The following is a 26,456-nucleotide window of genomic DNA, read 5'->3' as shown; positions in this document are numbered from 1 at the left end:
CCCCATCCATCCTCCACTCAATACGGTGCAGTCGTCCTGTCCCCTTTGCAGAAAAGCATCCCCAAAGAATGATGTTTCCACCTCCATGCTTCACGGTTGGGATGGTGTTCTTGGGGTTGTACTCATCCTTCTTCTTCCTCCAAACACGGCGAGTGGAGTTTAGACCAAAAAGCTCTATTTTTGTCCCATCAGACCACATGACCTTCTCCCATTCCTCCTCTGGATCATCCAGATGGTCATTGGCAAACTTCAGACGGGCCTGGACATGCGCTGGCTTGAGCAGGGGGACCTTGCGTGCGCTGCAGGATTTTAATCCATGACGGCGTAGTGTGTTACTAATAGTTTTCTTTGAGACTGTGGTCCCAGCTCTCTTCAGGTCATTGACCAGGTCCTGCCGTGTAGTTCTGGGCTGATCCCTCACCGTCCTCATCATCATTGATCCCCCACAAGGTGAGATCTTGCATGGAGCCCCAGACGGAGGGTGATTGACCGTCGTCTTGAACTTCTTCCATTTTTGAATAATTGCGCCAACAGTTGTTGCCTTCTCACCAAGCTGCTTGCCTATTGTCCTGTAGCCCATCCCAACCTTGTGCAGGTCTACAATTGTATCCCGTTGTCCTTACACAGCTCTCAGGTCTTGGCCATTGTGCAGAGGTTGGAGTCTGTTTGATTAAGTGTGTGGACAGGTGTCTTTTATACAGGTAACGAGTTCAAACAGGTGCAGTTAATACAGGCAATGAGTGGAGAAAAGGAGAGCTACTTAAAGAAAAACTAACAGGTCTTTGAGAGCTGGAATTCTTACTGGTTGGTAGGTGATCGAATACTTATGTCATGCAATAAAATGCCAATTAATTACTTAAAAATCATACAATGTGATTTTCTGTATTTTATTTTTAGATTCCGTCTCTCACAGTTGAAGTGTACCTATGATAAAAATTACAGACCTCTACATGCTTTGTAAGTAGGAAAACCTGCAAAATTGTCAGTGTATCAAATACTTCTCCCCACTGTATCTTGACTGGCTTCATCACCGCTTGGGGCTGAGCTCCCTGCCATCCAAGACCTCTGTATCAGGCGATGTCAGATGAAGGCCCGAAAAATGGTCAGAGACTCCAGCCACCCAAGCCATAGACTGTTCACTTAGCTACTGTCCGGCAAACGGTACCGGAGCATCGGCTCTTGGACTAACAGGCTTCGAGACAGCTTCTACCCCCAAGCCATAAGACTGCTAAAAAGCCAGACTGGTAAATAATCAATTAGTGGTACCTGAACTATCTGCACTGACTCTATCTTGCACTGACCATACGCACACTCACTAAACAATATTTACACACTCACACACACACTACATTGACACTCCCACACAAAACCCATACACATTCACATGCGCACACATAACACAGACACTCATACCAACAACAAACACACATACACATTACACACACACACACATTTTTACACTCATAATTTGTTGCTGCTACACTGTTTTTTATTCTTACTCTTATTATTGTCTATCCTGAAGCCTAGTAACTTTACCCTGCTTCCATTTACATATCTACCTCAAATACATTGTACCCCTACACATTGGTCTGGTACTGGTACTCCCTGTACTGTATATAGCTCTATTTTTGTGTATTTCAGTGCATGTGACAAATACAATTATTTGATAGACCAATGTAGCCCAATGCAGTCATCTTGGTTTTCATTTGAAGCATAATTTTACCCTTCACTTGTTTGTAACAATTGCAAATAAATAATTAGGCAACTTTGTATTTGTAGTCAACTTCATTCTGAAGTAATCAGCAGTCAGTCAGACAGAATCAAGATGTTTAGGCTATCTATGTTGAGCAGGGATCTTCTATGAATAAAATGAAGTGGAAGGGAAAAGAAAGCACTTGTAGATGTGCAAAGGTTTTTAAGAGCCACCTTACTAACGAAGTGTATGGGAAACACCTTGGCTCCTAGATACATCGTAAGAAGGTTCTAATGATGATATTACCACTATGAAGGCTCTGAGGAAGGCCCAGGCCTTACCCCAACCCAGCCTGAAGACCAACGTTGAATTACATTGGATGCTTCAGGAGAGAAATCTGAACGTACCAGCACTTTGAAAAGTTCATGTAATTATACTTTCCTGTGGATATATTGTATCACATTCCTACCTGCAAAAGGACCAACCGCACGGACAACCGGTAAAGTAAGTTAAAATATGATTTTATTGAACATCCTGGCTTGTGGAGGCGGTGAGAGGAAACGTTCCTGATCCAAACGCTCATTTGTGCCTGTCATCGTAGAATCCAATCAAATTTAACTTCAGGTTTCCAGGCTAACTCCTAACCATAATCCAGGTGTGGGACCCTTTCTTTTACAACCAACACTTTTAGAATAGCTTATGATTTGTAACTACTGTAGCTATAAAAACACATGTCATCTTTTTTTGTATTTTACCCCTTTTTCTCCCCAATTTTGATCTTGTCTTATCGCTGCAACTCCCCCAACAGGCTAGGGAGGCGAAGGTCGAGTCACGCGTCCCCCAAAATATGATCCGCCAAACCCGCGCTTTTTAACACCGCGCCGCCAGCCGCACCACTGTGTTGGAGGAAACACTGTTCAACTGACTACCTTGGTCAACCTTGGTCGCCACAAGGAGTCGCTAGAGGGCGATGAGCCAAGTAAAGCCCCATGGCCAAACCCAGACGATGCTGGGCCAATTGTGCGCCTCCCTATGGGAATCGACCGCGATCGAACCCGGGTCTGTAGTGACGCCTCTAGCACTGCAGTGCCTTAGACCACGATGCAGTGACTTAGACCACTGTGCCACTCGGAAGGCCCACATTTAATCTTTTTGCGACACTTTGGCACTAAAGTTTCCAACTCTGGGGCCAAGGAAAATGGCAGAAGCGGATGTTTTGTTTAACTCAGATGGCGTGTCGAGTGGAGATGAGAGTGAGAAGAATTATATTACAGTGGTGAATGCAAAAGGAAATAAGATAAGTAAAATGGTAGTGGAAACTAGTCGTTTTTGGTTGGAATAAGGGTTTTGAATCGATGATGAGACCTGGGAGATCCGTTTGAAGTCTCTATTAACAGTGTGAATGAGGTGGCATCGATGAGAGTAAAGAGAGGTGGGTTTATTTTGTTTCAGGAAGTTGTGGGATTGGAATTTGTTGTGTGTGGATCTTCGAAGCAGGGCGCCTATCAAGGGTGTTGTCTCTGGTTAGAGGCCAGGCTGTATCACAACCGGCCGTGATTGGGAGTCCCATAGAGCGGGGGCACAATTGGCCCAGCGTCGTCCGGGTTAGGGTCATTGTAAATAAGAATTTGTTCTTTAACTAACTTGTCTAGGTAAAGGTTAAAAAATTAAAAATTAAAAAATTAACAGAATGTCGGCCCAAATATATTTTGTTCCAACTTTTCACACTGCTTGGGCTTCCTCTCACTACCATATTTGGTACTGCGTTGAAACGCCAACCGGATGCTTCACATTTATACATCCGGTGAAATATCTGTCTCATAGTTCTATCTGTGCCCTGACGTAACTTCCCGTTTCTCCAGTCTGTGGCGGGAGATTCCAGCATGGCGGTGCAACCTAAACAGAGCTTGTCCATGGACGCTGCTGCCGAACATGGCTTCCTTACCTACTACTTTTCCATGCCAGAGAAGCCAGACACCACTTTCAGGGTCTTCGACCGGGGTGACTACTACACGGTGCACGGGACCGAAGCGCTGTTCGCCGCCAAGGAGATTTTCAAGACCAACGGAGTCATCAAGACCCTGGGCTCAGGTAGCTACACTTATTTAGCTCACAAAGCTAGCCATCTGCATGGTTTTCCACTTTCGATTAGCTAATCCTGATAGCTAGATGCTTAACTACTTCAATATTTGCGTGGGCTATTGTTAGCTTGATATACATAGGACGCTAGCTAAATCCCAATTTGAGCTAACCTAAAATCACGCCACTTCGATACTTTTACGACCGGAATAGAGCTTTTCGTAGTATGTTATGAGAATTTACACCGCAGGGGCCTCGTTTATCAAAGTATTTGTCAAGGAACATGCCTGACATAATTGTTGGGACGCTTTAAAAAAATAAAAAAATAAAAAAAATCATGTAACGTCAGACGTTATTCCCGCAGTAGTCCGTTTCGGTGAAAATCACTACAAAAAATGTGCTTCAGCCAAAGATTTATATAACTAAACCAAGATGGACCACAGTCTGTCGTTTCCAATGGGAACAAATGAGCCATGGGGGGCAGAGCGAAGCACGAATTCGCCGTTACACTCCTAAACAACGCCTTTTAAAAAATATATATATTTTTGCTAAAGTCAACAAACCTTAGCCCACTCTGTCCATAACAGATTGTACTTTTGAGACCGGAACTGTGTCGAGATCAAATGTTTAATCGTTGAGAGAATTTGAAGATTGTTGACCAAAATCTCTAGTTCCATCTTCTGCCAGCCAGTGTGCTTCCTCTAGTTTTTAAAATTTTATTTAATCTTTATTTAACCAGGTAGGCTAGTTGAACAAGTTCTCATTTGCAACTGCGACCTGGCCAATATAAAGCATAGCAGTTCGACACATACAACAACACAGAGTTACACATGGAAAGAACAAAACATACAGTCAATAATACAGTAGGGAAAAAAGTCTATACAGTGAGTGCAAATAAGGGAGTTAAGGCAATAAATAGGCTGAAGTAATTACAATATGGCAATTAAACACTGGAATGGTAGATGTGCAAAAGATGGATGTGCAAGTAGAGATACTGTGGTGCAAAAGGAGCAAAATAAATAAATACAGTATGGGAATGAGGTAGATAGATGGGCTGTATACAGATGGGCTATGAACAGGTGCAGTGATCTGTGAGCTGCTCTGACAGATGGTTCTTAAAGCTAGTGAGGGAGATGGGAATCTCCAGCTTCAGTGATTTTTGCAGTTCGTTCCAGTCAGTGGCAGCAGAGAACTGGAAGGAAAGGCGACCAAAGGAGGAATTGGCTTTGGGGGTGACCAGAGAGCGATACCTGCTGGAGCGTGTGCTACAAGTGGGTGCTGCTATGGTGACCAGCGAGCTGAGATAGGGCGGGGCTTTACCTAGCAGAGACTTGTAGATAACCTGTAGCCAGTTGGTTTGGCGACGAGTATGAAGTGTGGGCCAGCCAACGAGAGTGTACAGGTCGCAGTGGTGGGTAGTATATGGGGCTTTGGTGACAAAACGGATGGCACTGTGATAGACTACATCCAGTTTGCTGAGTAGAGTGTTGGAGGCTATTTTATAGATGACATCGCCGAAGTCAAGGATCGGTAGGATGGTCAGTTTTACGAGGGTATGTTTGGCAGCATGAGTGAAGGAAGCTTTGTTGCCAAATAGGAAGCCGATTCTAGATTTAATTTTTGATTGGAGATGCTTAATGTGAGTCTGGAAGGCGAGTTTACAGTCTAGCCAGACACCTAGGTATTTGTAGTTATCCACGTATTCTAAGTCAGAGCCGTCCAGAGTAGTGATGCTGGATGGGCGGGCAGGTGCGTGCAATGATCGGTTGAATAGCATGCATTTAGATTTATTTGCGTTTGAGAGCAGTTGGATGCCACTGAAGGAGAGTTGTATGACATTGAAGCTCGTCTGGAGGTTAGTTAACAGTGTCCAAAGAAGGGCCAGAAGTATACAGAATGGTGTCGTCTGTGTAGAGGTGGAATAGAGAATCACCAGCAGCAAGAGCAACATCATTGATGTATACAGAGAAGAGAGTCGGCCCGAGAATTGAACCCTGTGGCACCCCCATAGAGACTGCCAAAGGTCCGGACAACAGGCCCTCCGATTTGACACACTGAGCTCTATCAGATAGGTAGTTGGTGAACCAGGCGAGGCAATCATTTGAGAAACCAAGGCTGTTGAGTCTGCCAATAAGAATATGGTGACTGACAAGAGTCGAAAGCCTTGGCCAGGTCGATGAATACAGCTGCACAGTAGTGTCTCTTATTGATGGCGGTTATGATATCGTTAAGGACCTTGAGCGTGGCTGAGGTGCACCCATGACCAGCTTGTTAACCAGATTGCATTTCGGAGAAGGTACGATGTGATTCAACATGGTCAGTAATCTGTTTGTTAACTTGGCTTTCGAAGACCTTAGACCTGTATTTATTGTGTGTGTAGGTAGCCGCAAGCTGGAGAGTGTGGTTCTCAGCAAGACAAACTTTGAGGCTCTGGTCAGAGACCTACTGCTGGTGAAACAATACAGAGTGGAAGTCTACAGGAACCAAAGCAAAACCAAGGATCACAGCTGGCAACTGGAGTACAAGGTACAAACACAGCCATAGACACAATCTGAAGGTTACATTTACAAGTCTTGTAATAGTTCTCTCTTTCACTACTTCTCTCTCCAGGCGTCTCCAGGGAATCTGAGCCAGTTTGAGGAGGTTCTATTTGGCGGGGCTGAGGGAAGAGGGGCTGACTCAGCGGGGGTTGTGGCCGTACGGTTGGCTGTCGGTGGTGACGGACAGCGCGTGGTGGGCGTGGGCTATGTGGACGCGTCCCTAAGGACCATGGGAGTGTGTGAGTTCCTTGATGGAGAGACTTTCTGTAACCTGGAGGCTCTGCTTGTGCAGCTGAGCCCTAAGGAATGTCTGCTACCACAGGGTGACAACACTGATAACATACGACAGGTAGGTGTGGGTGTGTCAATGCAACAGAGAGAAAATGTCTTTGTGGGAGGTGAATGAAGTCTGTGAGAAAGGGACTGACTGTGTAAGGTGAGGAAGGGAGTGAGTGATTGAGGTGAGAAAGTGAGTGAGTGTGTATGTATGTATGTCTGTGTGTGTGTGTGAGTCTATATAAAGTACCAGTCAAAAGTTTGGACACCTACTCATTAAAGGGTTTTTCTTTATTTTTACTATTTTCTACATTAGAATAATAGTGAAGACATCAAAACTATGAAATAACACACATGGAATCATGTAGTAACCAAAAAAAGAGTTAAACAAATCAATCTATTTTATATTTTAGTTATTTCAAAGTAGTCACCTTTTGCCTTGATGACAACTTTGCACACTCTTGGACGGATGATTGTGTAGGCCAGATCATCTGATGCAGCACTCCATCAATCTCCTTGGTCAAATAGCCCGTACACAGCCTGGAGGTTTGTTTTGGGAAATTCTCCTGTTGAAAAACAAATGATAGTCCCACTAAGCACAAACCAGATGGGATGGCATATTGCAGCAGAATGCTGTGGTAGCCATGCTGGTTACGTGTGCCTTGAATTCTAAATAAATGACTGACAGTGTCACAAGCAAAACACCACCACCTCCATGCTTCACGGTGGGAACCACACATGCGGAGATCATCCGTTAACCTACTTTTTGTCTCAGTCACTGTGGTTGGAACCAAAAATCTCAAATTTGGACTCATCAGACCAATGGACAGATTTCCACCAGTCTAATGTCCATTGTTTGTGTTTCTAGGCAACCAAGCAAGTCTCTTATTGGTGTCATTTAGTAGTGATTTATTTGCAACAATTCAACCGTGAAGGCCTGATTCACACAGTCTCCTCTGAACAGTTGATGTTGAGATGTGTCTGTTACGTGAACTCTGAAGCATTTGTTTGCACTGCAGTCTGAGGTGCAGTTACCTCTAATGAACTTATCCTCTGCAGCAGAGGTAACATGAGAGCCAGTTTCATCATTGCGCTTCATGGTTTTTGCAACTGTACTTGAAGGAAGTTCTTGAAGTTTTCCACATTGACTGACCATGTCTTAAAGTAATGATGGACTGACTGTCATTTCTGTTTGCTTATTTGAGCTGTTCTTGCCATAACATGGACTTGATATTTTACCAAATGGGGCTTAGGGACCTTGTCTAAACACAACTGATAGACTCAAATGCATTAAGAAGGAAATTCCACAAATGAACTTTTTAAGAAGGCACACCTGTTTAGTTGAAATGCATTCCAGGTGACTACCTCATGAAGCTGGTTGAGAGAATGCCAAGAGTGTGCAAAGCTGTCAAGGCACAGGGTGGGTACTTTGAAGAATCTCAAATATAAAATATATTTAGAATTGTTTAACACTTTTTTTTTGGTTACTACATGATTCCATATGTTTAATCATTTTGATGTAATCACTATTCATTCTACAATGTGGAAAATAGTGTAAATAAAGACAAACCCTGGAATGAGTAGGTGTCCAAACTTTTCACTGGAACTGTATATACCCGTGTGTGTTCGTCCTTCCTTCGGAAAGTATTCAGACGAAGTTGACTTTTCCCCCATTTTGTTGCGTTAGAGCCTTATTCTAAAATGGATAATAAAACCAACTCCGAAATCTACACACACTACCCCATAATCAGGAAGCATTTTTTTTTGTGTATGTTATTTACAGACTCTTTTGCTATAAGACTCAAAATTGAGCTCGGATGGATCCTGTTTCCATTGATCATCCCTGAGATGTTTCTACAACTTGATTGGAATCCACCTGTGGTAAATTCAATTGATTGGACATAATTTGGATAGGCACACCTGTTTCATATAAGGTCTCAAAATTGACAGTGCATGTCAGAACAAAAACCAAGCAATAAGGTCAAAGGAATTGTTTGTGGAGCTCCGGGACAGGATTGTGTCGGCACAGATCTGGGGAAGGGTACCAAACCATTTCTGCAGCATTGAAGGTCCAAAAGAACACAGTGGCCTTCATCATTCTTAAATGGAAGAAGTTTGGAACCACCGAGACTCTTCGTAGAGCTGGCTGCCCGGCCAAACTGAGCAATCGGGGAAGAAGGGCCTTGGCCAGGGAGGTTACCAAGAACCCGATGGTCACTCTGACAGAGCTCCAGAGTTCCTCTGTGGAGATGGGAGAACTTTCCAGAAGGACAACCATCTCTGCAGCACTCCACCAATCAGGCCTTTATGGTAGAGTGTCCAGACGGAAGCCACTCTTCAGTAAAAGGCACATGACAGCCCACTTGGAGTTTGCCAAAAGGCACCTAAAGGACTTTCAGACCATGAGAAACAAGATTCTCTGGTCTGATGAAACAAAGATTGAACTCTTTGGCCTGAATGCCATGCGTCACTTCTGGAGGAAACCTGGCACAATCCCTACGGTGAAGCGTGGTGGTGGCAGCGTCATGCTGTGGGGATGTTTGTCAGCGGCAGGGACTGGGAGACTAGTCAGCATTGAGGCAAAGATGAACGGAACAAAGTACAGAGATACTTAATTAAAACATGCTCAGGACCTCAGACTGGGGCGAAGGTTCCCCTTCCAACAGGACAACGACCCGAAGCACACAGCCAAGACGACGCAGGAGTGGCTTTGGGAATGTCCTTGAGTGGCCCAGCCAGAGCCCGGACTTGAAACCGATCGAACATCTCTGGAGGGACATGAAAATAGCTGTGCAGCAACGCACCCCATCCAACCTGACAGAGCTTGAGAGGATCTGCAGAGAAGAATGGGAGAAAACTCTCCAAATATAGGTGTGCCATGCTTGTAGCGTCATACCCAAGAAGACTTGAGGCTTGTAATCGCTGCCAAAGGTGCTTATACAAAGTGCTAAATGAAGGGTCTGAATACTTATGTAAATGTGATTTCAGTTTATTTTTTACTAAATTAGCTAACATTTCTAAACTAGTTTTTGCTTTGTCATTATATTATTATTGTGTGTAGATTGAGAGGGGGGGGACAATTATAAATCAAGTTTTATCTGTCAAATGCTATATAACAGGTGTACCTTACAGTGAAATGCTTACTTACAAGCTCTTAACCAATTTTAAGAAAAAATGATTGAAAAATAGATTAGTAAAACATTTTTAAAGTAATTTAAAGAGCACCAGCACCACTTCTGTTGAGAAGCCTTTTTGACCTAGACTTGGTGCTCCGGTACCGCATGCTGTGCTGTAGCAGAGAGAAGTCTTTGACTAGGGTGGCAGGAGTCTATGACAATTTTTAAGGCCTTCCTCTGATACCGCCTGGTATAGAGGTCCTGGATGGCAGGAAGCTTGGCCCCAGTGATGTACTGGGCTGTACGTACTACCTGTGTAGTGCCTATAGGTAGGAGGCAACCAGTCAGGATGCTCTCGATGGTGCAGTTGTAGAACCTTTTGAAGATCTGAGGACCCCTGCCAAATCTTTTCAGTCTCCTGAGGGGCATAGGCTTTGTCCTGCCATGTTCACGACTGTCTTGGTGTGTTTGGACTATGATAGGTTGTTGGTGATGTGGACACCGATAAACTTGAAGCTCTCAACCTGCTCCACTACAGCCCCGTCCATGAGCGTATGGGCGTGCTCTGTCCTCCTTTTCCTGTAGTCTACAATCATCTTCTTGATCACGTTGAGGGAGAGGTTATCCTGGCACGACACGGCCAGGTCTCTGACCTCCCTATAGGCTGTCTCACCATTGTCGGTGATCAGGCCTACCACTGTTGTCGTCGGCTAACTTAATGATGGTGTTGGAGTTGTTCCTGGCCATGCAGTCATGAGTGAACAAGGAGTACAGGAGGGGACTGAGCACGTACCCCTGAGGGACCCCTGTGTTGAGGATCAGTGTGGCGTATGTGTTGTTGCCCACCCTTTCCACCTGAGGCTTTGTACGCGCCTCTGTGTGTGGAGTAAAGGTGGTCTAGAGTTTTTCTTCCCTCTGGTTGCACATTTAACATGCTGATAGAAATTAGGTAAAACTGGTTTGTGTGCCTGCATTAAAGTCCCCGGCCACTAGGAGTGCTGCCTCTGAGTGATTTCCTGTTTCATTCTGGCCTTATACAGCTTGTTGAGTGGGGTCTTAGTGCCAGCATCGGTTTGTGGTGGTAAATAGACGGCTACGAAGAATATAAATGAAAACTCTCTTGATAAAAAGTGTGGTCTGCAGCTTATGAGATACTCCACCTCGGGCTAGCAAAACCTTGAGACTTCCTTACTATTAGATGTTGTGCACCAGTTGTTGTTTACACAGACCGCCACCCCTTGTCTTATTGGAGGCAGGTGTTCTATCTTGCCGATGCAGCTTAAAACCCGCCAACTGTATGTTATCCATGTCGTCGTTCAGCATAAGATATCCGTTTTTAATGTCCCGTTGATGGGATGGATATACGTGATCGTAGTTCGTCTATTTTGTTATCCAATGATTGTACGTTGGCTAATAGGACGGATGGTGAAGGCAGATTACCCACTCGCCGTCGGATCCTTCCAAGGCACCCCGACCTATGTCCCGATATCTCTCTTTCTCCTGCGAATGACGGGGATGAGGGCCTTGGTCTGAAGTAAATCCTTCGTATCACTCTTTTTAAGGAAAAAAATGTCTTCCAATACGAGGTGAGTAATCGCTGTCCTGATATCTAGAAGCTCTTTTCGATCATAAGAGACAGTGGCAGAAACATTATCTAAAAACTAGTTACAAATAATGTGAAAACACACAAGCACAATTGGCTAGGAGACCGTGAAATGACAGCCATCTCCCTCGGAGCCATTGTAGAGGAGATGGCTGTAACCCAACAAAATATGGAAAAAGTCAAGGGGTCTTGAATACTTTCTGATGGCACTGTGTATATAACGTGTGTAGGTGGTGCAGCGTGGCGGTGTGTTGCTGTCAGACAGAAAGAGAACAGAGTTCAGTAGTAAAGACATGACCCAGGACCTCAACCGACTGCTACGGACCAGGAAAGGGGAGGCCAATGCCTGCAACGTTCTGCCTGAACTAGACAAACAGGTAACACACACAAACCTACTCGTATAGGATGAGTCTTAATAAACAATTGTTGTTAACGCTGTGGGTCGGTCTGGGTTGCAGCAGTTTGTTATGCCAGCGTGCATTGCCATTAGTAAAGTTATTTATATAACCGCGTCGCACATGGGATAATATGACTGTTTCCAGACACAACCCACTCTCTTAGTAGTAAAATGACATGTCTGTGTGTTCCAGGTAGCTATGTCATGCTTGGCAGCAGTGGTTCGTTACCTGGAGTTGCTGTCTGACCAATCAAACTTCAGCTCCTTCAGCTTGACGACCCTTGACCTGAGTCAGTACATGAGGCTGGACAACGCTGCTGTACAAGCCCTCAACCTATTTCAGGTAACATTTAGCATTTAAGTTGATCAACTATGAATAATTCACATCACAAGCACGGGCCAAATGCGTCAATGTTCCAAAATGCTATTACGGGAGAACACCGTTCTCAAACATGCACCCGATGCGCATGTTTTTAAAAATAATGCGACAGAGAAATAGTAGAAACTTGGAGGGAATATCTGAAGATGCAACAATAGGATTGTGCCTTACTGACAGAACAAGCTATAGGCTATGTAAAATGTCCAGGTTTCCATCAATGATATGGCTGGTTAGTCATGGCATATGTAATTATTTAGGTTATGGAAAAATATTTTAGAATATCATTCTAATGTTAAGCAAATAGGCCTATTAGAATGCACTTTTGACTCTCTCCCAGCCTGTATTTCTTTTATTTTACCTTTATTTAACTAGGCAAGTCAGTTAATAACAAATTCTTATTTTCAATGACTGCCTAGGAACAGTGGGTTAACTTCCTTGTTCAGAGGCAGAAAAACAGATTTTTACATTGTCAGCTTGGGGGATTCGACTCTCTAACCACTAGGCTACCTGCCTCCAGCAGGCCCAGAATTGAGGTTTTGTGCCCGGAGTTGCTATGGCATTTGCATTAGCTGTAGGCTGTGGCTAGCTACTAGGTTATTGTAGAAAATATGGTTGTATCTCCCTGAACTGAATTCACACTGTAAAATGTGCTAAGTATTTCTGCATCACGCTGCAACATTGCCTGGCTGGGGGCTGTGCGTTCACACTTGAGGAGCTGAGCGACGGATTCATTTTTAGAAGCGCTGTGCACAGGCATAAACGTTTTTAATATACTGAAGTGAGGCTTTGTCCTTGTGATTCTTGGCTATTTACAATGTTTTGTTCACAAGCTAGGTTGAGTTTCAACTGCTAGGGAAGAGAATAGAGGTCGACCGATTTTAATCGGAATGGCCGATTTAATTAGGGCCGATTAAGTTTTCCCAACAAGCCGATTTTAAAAATTATTTTTATTATTATTATTTTTTTTTACACCTTTTAATCTTTATTTAACTAGGCAAGTCAGTTAAGAACACATTTTTATTTTCAATGACGGCCTAGGTACGGGAGGTGGGGGGTTAACTGCCTTGTTCAGGGGCAGAACAACAGATTTTTACCTTGTCAGCTCAGGGATTCAATCTTGCAACCTTAAGGTTATCTAGTCCAACGCTCTAACCACCTGCCTCACGAGGAGCCCGTCTGTTACGCGAATGCAGTAAGAAGCCAAGGTAAGTTGCTAGATAGCATTAAACTTAATCAATCATAATCACTAGTTATAACTACACATGGTTGATGATATTACTAGTTTATCTAGCGTGTCCTGCGTTGCATATAATCGATGCTGTGCGCATTCGCGAAAAAGGACTGTCGTTGCTCCAACGTGTACCTAACCATAAACACCAATGCCTTTCTTAAAATCAATACACAGAAGTATATTTTTAAACCTGCATATTTAGCTAAAAGAAATTCAGGTTAGCAGGCAATATTAACCAGGTGAAATTGTGTCACTTCTCTTGCGTTCATTGCATGCAGAGTCAGGTATATGCAACAGTTTGGGCCGCCTGGCTCATTGCGAACTAATTTGCCAGAATTTGGAGTAATTATGACATAACATTGAAGGTTATGCAATGGAACAGGAATATTTAGACTTATGGATGCCACCCGTTAGATAAAATACGGAACGGTTCCGTATTTCACTGAAAAAATAAGTCTGTTTTTCGAAATGATAGTTTCCGGATTCGACCATATTAATGACCTAAGGCTCGCATTTCTGTGTGTTATTATGTTATAATTAAGTCTATGATTTGATAGAACAGTCTGACTGAGCGATGGTAGCCACCAGCAGGCTCATAAGCATTAATTCAAACAGCACATTTGTGCGTTTTGCCAGCAGCTCTGCTGTTTATGACTTCAAGCCTATCTACTCCCGAGATTAGGCTGATGTAACGATGGGGTGCGTGTTAATAGCGTTTCAAATGTCACTCGCTCAGAGACTTGGAGTCATTGTTCCCCTTGCTCTGCATGGGTAATGCTGCTTTGAGGGTGGCTGTTGTCGTTGTGTTCCTGGTTCGAGCCCAGGGAGGAGCGAGGAGAGGGACGGAAGCTATACTGTTACACTGGCAATACTAAAGTGCCTATAAGAACATCCAATAGTCAAAGGTACAGTGGGGCAAAAAAGTATTTAGTCAGCCACCAATTGTGCAAGTTCTCCCACTTAAAAAGATGAGGCCTGTAATTTTCATCATAGGTACACTTCAACTATGACAGATAAATTGAGAAGAAAAAAATCCAGAAAATCACATTGTAGGATTTATAATGAATTTATTTGCAAATTATGGTGGAAAATAAGTATTTGGTCACCTACAAACAAGCAAGATTTCTGGCTCTCACAGACCTGTAACTTCTTCTTTAAGAGGCTCCTCTGTCCTCCATTCATTTCCTGTATTAATGGCACCTGTTTGAACTTGTTATCAGTATAAAAGACACCTGTCCACAACCTCAAACACTCCAAACTCCACTATGGCCAAGACCAAAGAGCTGTCAAAGGACACCAGAAACAAAATTGTAGACCTGCACCAGGCTGGGAAGACTGAATCTGCAATAGGTAAGCAGCTTGGTTTGAAGAAATCAACTGCGGGAGCAATTATTTATTATTTTGGTAAAAACTCAACTTGTCGTGTTTGGAGGACAAAGAATGCTGAGTTGCATCCAAAGAACACCATACCTACTGTGAAGCATGGGGGTGGAAACATCATGCTTTGGGGCTGTTTTTCTGCAAAGGGACCAGGACGACTGATCCGTGTAAAGGAAAGAATGAATGGGGCCATGTATCGTGAGAGTTTGAGTGAAAACCTCCTTCCATCAGCAAGGCCATTGAAGATGAAACGTGGCTGGGTCTTTCAGCATGACAATGATCCCAAACACACCGCCCGGGCAACGAAGGAGTGGCTTCGTAAGAAGCATTTCAAGGTCCTGGAGTGGCCTAGCCAGTCTCCAGATCTCAACCCCATAGAAAATCTTTGGAGGGAGTTGAAAGTCCGTGTTGCCCAGCAACAGCCCCAAAACATCACCGCTCTAGAGGAGATCTGCATGGAGGAATGGGCCAAAATACCAGCAACAGTGTGTGAAAACCTTGTGAAGACTTACAGAAAACGTTAGACCTCTGTCATTGCCAACAAAGGGTTTATAACAAAGTATTGATAAACTTTTATTGACCAAATACTTATTTTCCACCATAATTTGCAAATAAATTAATTAAAAATCCTACAATGTGATTTTCTGGATTTCTTTCTTATTTTGTCTGTCATAGTTGAAGTGTACCTATGATGAAAATTACAGGCCTCATCTTTTTAAGTGGGAGAACATGCACAATTGGTGGCTGACTAAATACTTCTCTGCCCCACTGTATATGAAATACAAATGGTATAGAGAGAAATAGTCCTATAATAACTACAACCTAAAACTTCTTACCTGGGAATATTGAAGACTCATGTTAAAAGGAATCACCAGCTTTCATATGTTCTGAGCAAGGAACTTAAACACTTATTTTATTTTAACATGGCAGATACTGCACTTTTACTTTCTTCTCCAACACTTTTGTTTTTGCATTATTTAAACCAAATTGAGCATGTTTCATTATTTATTTGATGCAAAATTGATTTTATTGATGCATCTTTGATCTTTGGTCACAAAAAATGAAATTAAACAATATACAACATTACTCCTTACTAGTAATACATTTATTGTTTTAGAAACATTACAAAGCTCAACTTTTTTTTGTGTTCTAATTTTTGCAAAATGTTTATTTTTTTGACTGATAAAAATCTGAGTGGCTGGTAGATTTTTGAATCTATCTGCCATGGTCTACCAAAAAGTACATTTTAAGCCCTGGCCGTTAGCAAGCGGTGGTGCTCAAAAAGGTCAAGGCGACCATTCTTCAGTGACTGAAGGAGGGTGAAGCAGAGAAATTGAAAGCTGGGGAACACGCACACCTGTTCTTTATGGTATATTGTTATGTTTTAAAGGGGCAGCTGGTGGTGGAATGTAATGTCTCTAAATGAATTTCCTTCAGTAACCAGTTCACAATAACATTGTTCTCTCTTAGACGTACATGTTGTCAGCATGTTCAATAAGTACATTATAATTATTAATGTAATGTATGTTTTTGTTAAGATGCAAAAAGTTTTTTATTTTTCGTAACAAATTAAGTTTGTAAAATAGATGTCTCAGTAATACACCAATTATTTTAAAATCACTGCCAAGGACGTAGACTCATGTTGGAATATCAACAAAAAAAAAAAAACAAGTCTTTTAATTTTGGGACAGTTGAAATTGCACTTTGGGACCGGAACGGTGAGGAAAAAATATGTTCGTCTCGAGCCATGGTTACTACATATTTAATCGACTTAGTGAGTATACGTTGCAGTTCAGTGTGCGGGTAACCCCAAACATTGTGCTCCTGGTATTAATCTTGATTCCGAGCAGTCTGAGTCTGTCCTGATAGGCTCGTTCTCCCCAGGGTTCTCCCGATGACACCAGTGGAGCCCACTCATTGGCCGGGCTTCTGAATAAGTGCCGCACCCCTCAGGGCCAGCGATTGGTCAACCAGTGGATCAAACAGCCACTCATGGACAAGAACAGGATTGAGGAGAGGTGAGGTCCAACATCTCTTCAACCCTCTCCTCCCTTTCTCTTTCACTCATCTCAGTACTCTACCAAAGAGAATGTCCATGAACAACTCCAGAAACTGCTTCGACAATAGAAATCCCTGATCAGGTTTGTAGGCAGCGTCATGGTGACTTTAGCTCGCTAAGCTCATGCGCATGAATGTGTCATCAGGTCTAACGGTTGTGTTGTGCAAGCCATCAAATAAAAGGCACTCCTTCGATATGAAGTTGTTTTTGACAAATGGAAGAGTCCGTTTTGTCAAGGTTGTAGTAATGACTAATCATATGATAAAAAATGTATCATACCAACTATTACTGCCTGCTTGAATGGTGAATAGCTCCAATACACATGAAATGACCCCTGGAATCGATAGAACACCGCTCAGAGATTCACATATGATATAACATTCAAAATGGGTTCATCTTTCTTTTAAGGATGAATGCAGGGGTGTGTGCTATCAAGTTATGACGTCAGTGATCTTCAGGTCAAAAAGTCGGGGGGGTCTAGAAAGATGCTTGAATTTCCGAGTTGGATGACAGTTCAAAGTGATTTTTTCCCCCAGAGTTAATTGTTTTAAGTTCCCAAGTTGTCTTGAAAGCACCAAAGTCGGAGAGTTCCCAAGTGCCCAGTTGTTTTGAAAGCGGCATTATTGATCTATTAACTAATGTCACCAGGCAGGTCAATACTCCATCTCACCTGAACAGGCTGACATTTCAGGCTGTCTCTTCAAACGGCTCTTAAACGAAAAGGGCATTTTCGCCATTTCACAGCGTTCTTCCAACCTCCATTATGTGGAATATATAAAACACAGGAAAATCAAGTCAACTGCAGGATTTGAATATGCGATCATCTGACTTCGACCTCTTTTGCTAACATGGCCTTCAATATGACATCTTCAAAGCAAGTCATGTCGCACTGCTGTGAGTGGACGTCAACATTAGTACATTGACACGTTTTATTCAACAAAAGCAATGTCACAAAATATCATCGCGTCAATTGTAATGGAAGCCACAGATGTAGGATACATTTTCTAAAGCTAGAATACATTGTTATCCATTCGACCGGTGGATTCTATCGTCCAACTTTAAAAACATTTTAACCTTTTATTTAACTAGGCAAGTCAGTTAAGAACAAATTCTTATTTTCAATGACGGCCTAGGAACAGTGGGTTAACTGCCTGTTCAGGGGCAGAACAACAGATTTGTACCTTGTCAGCTCGGGGGTTTGAACTTGCAACCTTCCGGTTACTAGTCCAACGCTCTAACCACTAGGCTACCCTGCGACTGATGATTGACAAATCAATTTGTAAGGTACGCTGGCGGGGCACGCAATGTTATTACATACACTTAGGTTGGACTCATTAAAACTTGTTTTTCAACCACTCCACAAATTTCTTATTAACAAACTATAGTTTTGGCAAGTTGGTTAGGACATATACTTTGTGCATCACACAATACATTTTTCCAACAATTGTTTACAAGCAGATAATTCACTATCACAATTCCAGTTGGTCAGAAGTTTACATACACTAAGTTGACTGTGCCTTTAAACAGCTTGGAAAATTCCAGACAATTATGTCATGGCTTTAGAAGATTCTGATAGGCTAATTGAAATCATTTGAGTCAATTGGAGGTGTACCTGTGGAGGTATTTCAAGGCCTACCTTCAAACTCAGTGCCTCTTTGCTTGACATCATGGGGAAATCAGCCAAGAAAAAAAATTGTAGACCTCCACAAGTCTGGTTCATCCTTGGGAGCAATTTCCTTACACCTGAAGGTACCATGTTCATCTGTACAAACAATAGTACGCAAATATAAACACCATGGGACCACGCAGCCATCATTACCGTTCAGGAAGGAGGTGTGTTCTGTCTCTTCGAGATGAACGTACTTTAGTGGGTAAAGTGCAAATCAATGCCAGTACAACAGCAAAGGACCTTGTGAAGATGCTGGAGGAAACAGTTACAAAAGTATCTATATCCACAGTAAAACGAGTCCTATATCGACATAACCTGAATGGCCGCTCAGCAAGGAAGAAGCCACTGCTCCAAAACCGCCATAAAAAAGCCAGACTAAGGCTTGCAACTGCAGATGGGGACAAAGATCGTACTTTTTGGAGAAATGTCCTCTGGTCTGATGAAACAAAAATAGAACTGTTTGGCCATAATGACCATCGTTATGTTTGGATGGAAAAGGGGAGGCTTGCAAGTCGAAGAACACCATCCCAACCATGAAGCACGGGGGTGGCAGCATCATGTTGTGGGGTTGCTTTGCTGCAGGAGGGACTGGTGCACTTCACAAAATAGATGGCATCATGAGCAAGGAAAATTATGTGGATATATTGAAGCAACATCTCAAAACATCAGTCAGGAACCTGACTCCGTTACACCAGCTCTGTCAGGATTTAATGGGACAAAATTCACCCAACTTATTGTTGGAAGCTTGTGGAAGGCTGCCAGAAATGTTTGACCCAAGTTAAACAATTTAAAGGCAATGCTATCAAATACTAATTGAATGTATGTAAACTTCTGACCCACTGGGAATGTGACGCTGAAATAAATCATTCTATCTACTATTATTCTGACATTTCACATTCTTAAAATAAAGTGGTGATCCTAACTGACCTAAAATGGGATAATTCCAAATGCCTACTGCTTGCAAAATCCAGTCATTCAACTCTAAAAATATTTATTTGCGAGACACGGCTGGTCTTGACTTTGAAGAATGCCTGAATTGCTTTATACTGCAATTCAAAGTTTCACCATCAAATTGTTAGATTTTTACTAGGCCTTCATGAGTGCAAGGTATGCCATGAATATTAGGCTTTTCTTGCATTGTATCCATGCTGGCTTTTGCGATGGGTGGCAGGGCATACAGCGTGTCGCCACTTTATTAATGCACAATTTGCTGAAATGGAAACACTAAAACCACTAATTTTATTAAACATTCTAGATTAAAAAAAAAACATATGTTTTGACAACAGTTCAATGGAAATGCACCATGGCAGGCAATTGTCGCATCTACTTCCTATGCAAACTTTCTAAATGTCAACAAAAAAATCACTGGACAAGTTAATGGAAACTTAGCTACTGGTTCGACTGTGGGTTGTGCCTTTTTAGATTTGAGAGTAAAATAACTAAGGATAGATTTTTCACTTCTCCCATTGACTTCCCAACCCCCTGGTCTGTCGAGCCTGCTCCGAGGCGTTCCCAGAAGTATTAGCAGTGTTTCCTGTAGCCCTCTGTTCTGCTTCCACCTTCTGGTCTTTCCTAGAACTGCAGACCCTACCTGTGAATTCTCGTGTGTGTGTGTGTGTGTGTGTGTGTGTAGACTGGACCTGGTAGAGTGCCTCGTGAATGACGGTGAGGCCAGACAGACTCTTCAGGACGATCTGTTGCGGCGGTTCCCAGATCTCCACCGCTTGTCCAAAAAGTTTCACCGGCTCTCGGCAACACTGCAGGACTGTTACCGCGGTTACCAGGCCGTGGGCCAGATCCCTGCACTTCTGTTGGCTCTGGAGAAACACCAAGGTACACACGTGCACGCACGCACACACACACACACACACACACATACTAAGATGTGCACACTAACTCCCTAGCACCATCCTGTGTTGTAGGAAGTCACCAGATGCTGTTGGAGGCCGTGTTCATCTCTCCTCTCAGAGACCTGCAGGCTGACTTTATCAAGTACCAGGAGATGATAGAAACTACACTGGATATGAACCAGGTAGGGTGTGTGTGTGTGTGTGCCGTGGTAGAATACACTAGATGTGAACCATGTGTGTTTTTGTAGGTGGAGCACCATGAGTTCCTGGTGAAGGCATCGTTTGACCCGGTGCTCTCTGAGCTGAGGGAGAAGATGGACACACTGGAGAACAGCATGCAGAGTGTACTGAACAGCGCAGCACGGGAACTGGGTACACCACACAGACAGACACACACACAGAATAGACACACACCAGTGTATTTAATTGTGTGTGTGTGTGTGTGTATAGGTCTGGATGCTGGTAAGACAGTGAAGTTGGAGTGTAACAGTGTGTTGGGGTATTACCTGAGGGTGACCTGTAAAGAGGAGAAGAGTCTGAGGAACAACAAAACGTTCACAACGCTAGACGTCCAGAAGAATGGAGTCCGTTTCACCAACAGGTTTGGCGCGCTCATACACACACACACAATTTGCCCCGCGGTGAGCTAACTTTTTCTTTGTGTGTGTGTGTAGTAAGCTGAGTTCTTTGAATGAAGACTACACCAGGAACAGAGAGGAGTATGAGGAGGCTCAGAACGCCATCGTTAAGGAGATCATCAGCATCGCCGCGGGTGAGGACACACACACACACACACACACTGGAACTTCCTATCAGGTTTGATGTAGCATTTTTAGTAGAAATTAATGTTGGAACAGTCTCTCCTTTTTTCGTTTCTTAAATATACCGTTGGACGTCCCCAGGTTACGTGGATCCCCTGCAGTCGTTGAGTGACGTCATCGCCCAGCTGGATGCGGTGGTCAGCTTCTCTGTGGCATCAGTCTCTGCTCCCATCCCCTACGTTAGGCCACGCCTCCTGGCTGCGGACCGCAGGTGCCTGGAGCTCAAACAGGCCAGACACCCCTGCCTGGAGTCAGACGCAGACACAGCCTTCATACCTAATGATATATCCTTCATACAAGGGGAGCAGAGCTTCTATATCATCACAGGTACACATGCACAGCTCTTTTATTTTGAGAGGATTTCAGAGGAGGCTGCAGCCGTTCATTCACCCGTTTAAACGGGATTTGACTGAACACCAAGTCGGAGGACATTAAAAACAAGGGCGAAGTTCCATTCGCGATCTCCGGTTCGGTACTATAATTTTTGTTACTCCTGCTGCACGCAAGTTGGTACACTTGGATAATGCAACACGGCATGTAGAAATGTTGAAACTGTTAATTATTGTTTGCAAAACAATGTCCACACTGGCTAAAACACTTTCACAATGCAAGAAGATACTGGTAGCTTCCAGCTTTAATTGTAGGCTAACTTTCTCTGCTAATTTACAGCTGAACTCACTACCCTCGTACTTTGTTTGTGAAACCATAAAATCAGCAAAATATGCTGATTTTCAAATCTGATTGCCACCAAAAGCGTTAAACTCAATAATATGCCTTCACCTGTATTGTGAGTAGACCTAGGCTGGCTACATCTTGATTTACCCAGTTCATCAAGGGATGTACCATTTAAAATAATTGATTATTGTTATGTTTTGGAGTTGGACTACAATCGGAAATCAAAGTAACATCATAAAAAAAATCACCATCAAAATCTATCAGTTTGAGATGGAGATCTTCTCTTTTTTTGTGGTTGCATGGCTGCGTCTCAATCCGCCGATATTGCCCTTCCGCATCTGTGGTGAAAAGTGGCAGAGCTAGAGCAGTGTTTGTCCGACCGTGAGACATTACATGCTCAGCCCTCTTACAAATTACGGTTCTTCTCACGAAAACGTCTGTGGCGTCAGTCTCTGAACGGTTTGGCCTATAAAACTATTATGACCACTATTGAAAGATGACTCTCACGAACACGATGGTGTTCTCCGTTTTGCTCTAGGATGCCAACAAGACTCGTCTTAAGATCCCCGGTACCAGATTTAAAAAAAATTAACGTTGAGTGCCTAAAATAAGTACATGTAAATGAAAATAAACACATGGTTTCCTGATCTTATCTCAGATATAGGACAGACACTTCAGAACAAACTTTGTTTTGGACTGACCTCTGTTCCATTAAGTGAATCTGGTATTCATAGCGTTTGTATTGGCTAATGGCAGTAATGCCAAATTCAATGTTTCATCCAATCATTTTTTATCTTAAGGAGTCTTAAAATTCAAAATCCAATAGTTAACCTGGTATCGAAGTCAAACTTATGGTATCACGACAACACTAGTGTCCATACCATAGACTTTATAAGGGTTAATACCCATAAACTGAGCACACCATGGAGACGTGTGCATTTGTCTTGATACATTTAGCCGAGAAATGCACAATGCTCTTTTTTGTACTGTATGTGCTACGTTCATTTTAGTACAAACACACACCCCTCTGGCCTGACGTACAGATTTACATACACTAACCCTCCCCTCCACAGGTCCTAATATGGGCGGGAAGTCTACCTTCATCAGGCAGGTGGGCGTGATCTCTCTGATGGCTCAGATTGGCTGCTTTGTCCCCTGTGAGAATGCGGAGCTAAGCATGATTGACAGCTGTCTGTGCCGTGTGGGGGCGGGGGATAGCCAGCTCAAGGGCGTTTCTACATTTATGTCAGAGATGCTGGAGACTGCAGCTATTCTCCGGTGAGAGCACGCACACGCCACCATCTCTTTTCTCTTTTAGTTTAGTCAAATCCTTTGCTCTCCCTGATTACACGATCAAAGTGCTTTGTGTGCATCATTGATAATGAACATGTACAGGAAACTGCCACACAAAGTGTATTAATAGGGCTTTGGGGCACCACAAGCCAGAACAGCTTCACTGTACCTTGGAATAGATTCTACAAGTGTTTGAAACTCTATTGGAGGGATGCGACACCATTGTTCCATGAGAAATTCCATAATTTTCAGTTTTTTTGATGATGGTAGAAAATGCTGTGTAATGCATATGTTTTTAATTGGGTTGAGGCCTGGTGACTGAGACGGCCATGGCAAATGATTTACATCGTTTTCATGCTCCTCAAACCATTCTGTGGAAGGAGGCATTGTCATCCTGTGGGGGCATGATAGCCAAAATAATAGCCTGCCCAGCATTTTTTTTTTATACATGACCCTAACCACTCTGCAACCACACCTGTGTGGAAACACCTGTTTTCAATGTAATTTGTATCCATTATTTTTGGCTGTTGCCTGTACGTTGACTCAACTGTTACACTGTTTTCTCTCCCTAGCGCTGCCACGAAGAACTCTCTAATAATAATCGATGAGTTGGGTCGCGGAACATCTACATTCGATGGCTTTGGTCTGGCCTGGGCCATCAGTGAACACATCGCCTCGAAGATTGGCTGCTTCTGTCTGTTTGCCACTCACTTCCATGAGCTTACGGCGTTGGCCACACACCACCCCACCGTCCGCAACCTGCACGTCACCGCTCTGACCACTCAACACACACTCACCATGCTCTACAGGGTCAAACCAGGTACATACACTACACTGTAGTATCCAGTATATACACACACAAACGTCACAACAACATCAGAACAGCGGTTGACAAAGTGTGTGTGTTTAGGTGTGTGTGACCAGAGTTTTGGGATCCATGTGGCGGAGTTGGCGTGTTTCCCGCCGGCGGTGGTTGCCATGGCAAAGCAGAAGGCTGCAGAACTGGAGGAGTTTCAGGAGGAGCCGAGTGGGGAGGAGGGGCCAGAGGCCAAGAAACGACGCAGCGATAAAAGGGTAAACGCACACACTACTGCAACGCTAAGACAAGGTCGTTTTGGCATGTAGAACTATACAGAACAAAAATATAAATGCAACGTTTTCAGAGTTTACTGAGTTACAGTTCATATAAGGAAATCAGTCAATTCAATTAGGTCCTAATATATGGATTTCACATTACCGGGCAGGCGTGTAGCTTGAGGGCATAGGCCCAGCCAATCCATATTTGTCTTTCCCCACAAAAGGGCTTTATTACAGACAGATACTCCTCAGCACCACCGCCCCCCCCCCCAAACCCCATCAGACAATCCCACAGGGGAAGAAGCCGGATGTAGAGTTCCTGGGCTGGCGTGGTTAGTGGTTGAGGCCAAATTCTCTAAAATGACATTGGAGGCAGCTTATGGTAGAGAAATTAACATTCAATTCTCTGGCAACAGCTCTGTTGGACATTCCTGCAGTCAGCATGCCAATTGCACACTCCCTCAACCTGAGACATTGGTGGCCTTTTGTCCCCAGCACAAAATCATGCTTCTTGATATGCCAGGCATGTCAGCTGAATGGATTATCTTGGCAAAGGAGAAACGATCACTAAAAGTGATGTAAACACATGTTTGCACAAAATGAGAGAGAAATAAGCTAATGGAAAACTTCACCATTTATTTCAGCTCATTAAACATGGGACCAATACGACATGTTGCTTTTATGTATTTGTTCGGTGTAGAATGACTTGGCTTCATAATTACTCCAACCTTCTAATACCATCTCTTTCCAGGAGGGAGAGGTATTGATCCAGTCGTTTCTGGAGAAGGTGAAATCTCTGCCGGCAGTCACCATGACTGACCAGGAGGTGAAGGCGGAGCTTAGAGCCATGAAGCAGGAGCTTGTCGCCCATAACAACGCTTACATCACGGAGCTCCTGGCACGCTCCGCCCCTATCCACACAACCTGAGACCGGTCGTACGCTACACACACACACAACCTGAGACCGGTCGTACGGTACACACGCATACCCTAGTGAGGTGTCATCTACAGTAGTTTGGTCAATTTTCCCTTATCTTTCTCGTTATGTTACCAGGTTACCAATAAAATAAACCTCTTTAAATAAGTGCAAATCATTGTGTTTTCTTGAAAGTAATGATGGTTGCATGAATAAACCCCATCCCTTGTAGCTGAAATCATTAGTTTCTATTGGACTAATTCGGGTAGGTCCCTCCAGTTTTATAGGCACACTGCATTTCAGTTCAAATTTGAAGAAACTATTTATTGAATGTCTATGAATAAATACATTGGGTAAATCATACAGACAAGTCATTAACACATCACTAACAGAATAAATCTTTTTTCAGATCAAGTTCAAGCTATAAATAATGTTGGTGTGGGTTTTGACACGCATCAAATGTGAGTGAGACTTTATTTTATTTAGCCTGGCTGACATGACTCGTGGTACACAGGGTCATGGCTAGAAGGGATCCAGCTTTTATCAAATTAACGGCAAAAGTAGAATTTTGCCCTTAGTTTGACGACCTGGACCCTTCTAGCCATGACCAGCGACACACAGCTTGTTTCTCTAAACATGTTTTTCTTTCTGGGGGTGGGGTTGAGACCTATCATGCTTTGGATTGGTATAGGGCAGCGCTCGAGTGAGAGACCGAGAGGGGGGAGGGGGGGAGACTGATTCAGTGAGTGCTTTTATAAAGAAGTGCATTGGAGATGTTGTACCCACTGTGACGACTAAAACCTACCCTAACCAGAAGCCGTGGATGGATGGCGGCGTTCGCGCAAAACTGAAAGCGCGATCCACCACATTTAACCATGGAAAGAGGTCTGGAAATATGGCTGAAAAGAAAGTGTAGTTGTTCCCTCCGCAAGGCAATCAAACAAGCGAAATGCCGGTACAGGGACAAGGTGGAGTCGCAATTCAACGCCTCAGACACGAGACGTATGCGGCAGGGTCTACAGGAAATCATGGACTACAAAAAGAAAACCAGCCACGTCACGGACACCGACGTCACTCGTCCAGACAAACTAAAACACTTTTGCCCGCTTTGAGGATAATGCATTGCCACTGTTGCGGCTCACTAACCAAGACTGCACCCCCCCCCCCTTTCTCCGTGGCTAGCGTGAGTAAGACATTTAAATGTGTTAACCCTCGCAGGGCTGCTGGCCCAGACGGCATCCCTAGCCGTGACCTCAGAGCATGCGCAGACCAGCTGGTTGGTGTGTTTACGGAGACATATTCAGTCGCTCCCTATCCCAGTCTGTTGTCCCCACAAGCTTCAAGATGGCTACCATTGTTCCTGTACCCAAGAAGGCCAAGGACTGAACTGACTACCGCCCCG

At 43.6% G+C, this 26,456-nt stretch overlaps 1 protein-coding gene across 1 annotated transcript; it reads left to right on the top strand.

Moving 5' to 3' along the window:
- Positions 1–3,555: 3,555 nt before the first annotated feature.
- Positions 3,556–25,229, top strand: msh2 (mutS homolog 2 (E. coli)). The gene is made up of 16 exons (XM_024387775.2): positions 3,556–3,784; positions 6,153–6,298; positions 6,383–6,661; positions 11,538–11,684; positions 11,898–12,047; positions 16,579–16,712; positions 20,056–20,255; positions 20,345–20,454; positions 20,521–20,644; positions 20,723–20,873; positions 20,947–21,044; positions 21,175–21,420; positions 22,842–23,046; positions 23,634–23,881; positions 23,972–24,135; positions 24,890–25,229. Exons 1-16 carry the CDS (start codon positions 3,577–3,579, stop codon positions 25,064–25,066), a joined length of 2,787 nt encoding a protein of 928 aa, XP_024243543.1. The 5' UTR covers positions 3,556–3,576; the 3' UTR covers positions 25,067–25,229.
- Positions 25,230–26,456: the final 1,227 nt, after the last annotated feature.

This window comes from Oncorhynchus tshawytscha, linkage group LG25, assembly GCF_018296145.1.
Source record: "Oncorhynchus tshawytscha isolate Ot180627B linkage group LG25, Otsh_v2.0, whole genome shotgun sequence".
Lineage (NCBI taxonomy): Eukaryota > Metazoa > Chordata > Actinopteri > Salmoniformes > Salmonidae > Oncorhynchus > Oncorhynchus tshawytscha.
This window is presented reverse-complemented; position numbering and strand designations above follow the sequence as displayed.

Bases quoted from the DNA above. Each gene is read 5' to 3' on its own strand.
- msh2 (XM_024387775.2), top strand. From the start codon at position 3,577: ATGGCGGTGCAACCTAAACAGAGCTTGTCCATGGACGCTGCTGCCGAA. The intron at 20,256-20,344 runs GTACACACGTGC...CCTGTGTTGTAG, and splicing joins GGCTCTGGAGAAACACCAAG to GAAGTCACCAGATGCTGTTG. The intron at 20,874-20,946 runs GTTTGGCGCGCT...GTGTGTGTGTAG, and splicing joins GGAGTCCGTTTCACCAACAG to TAAGCTGAGTTCTTTGAATG.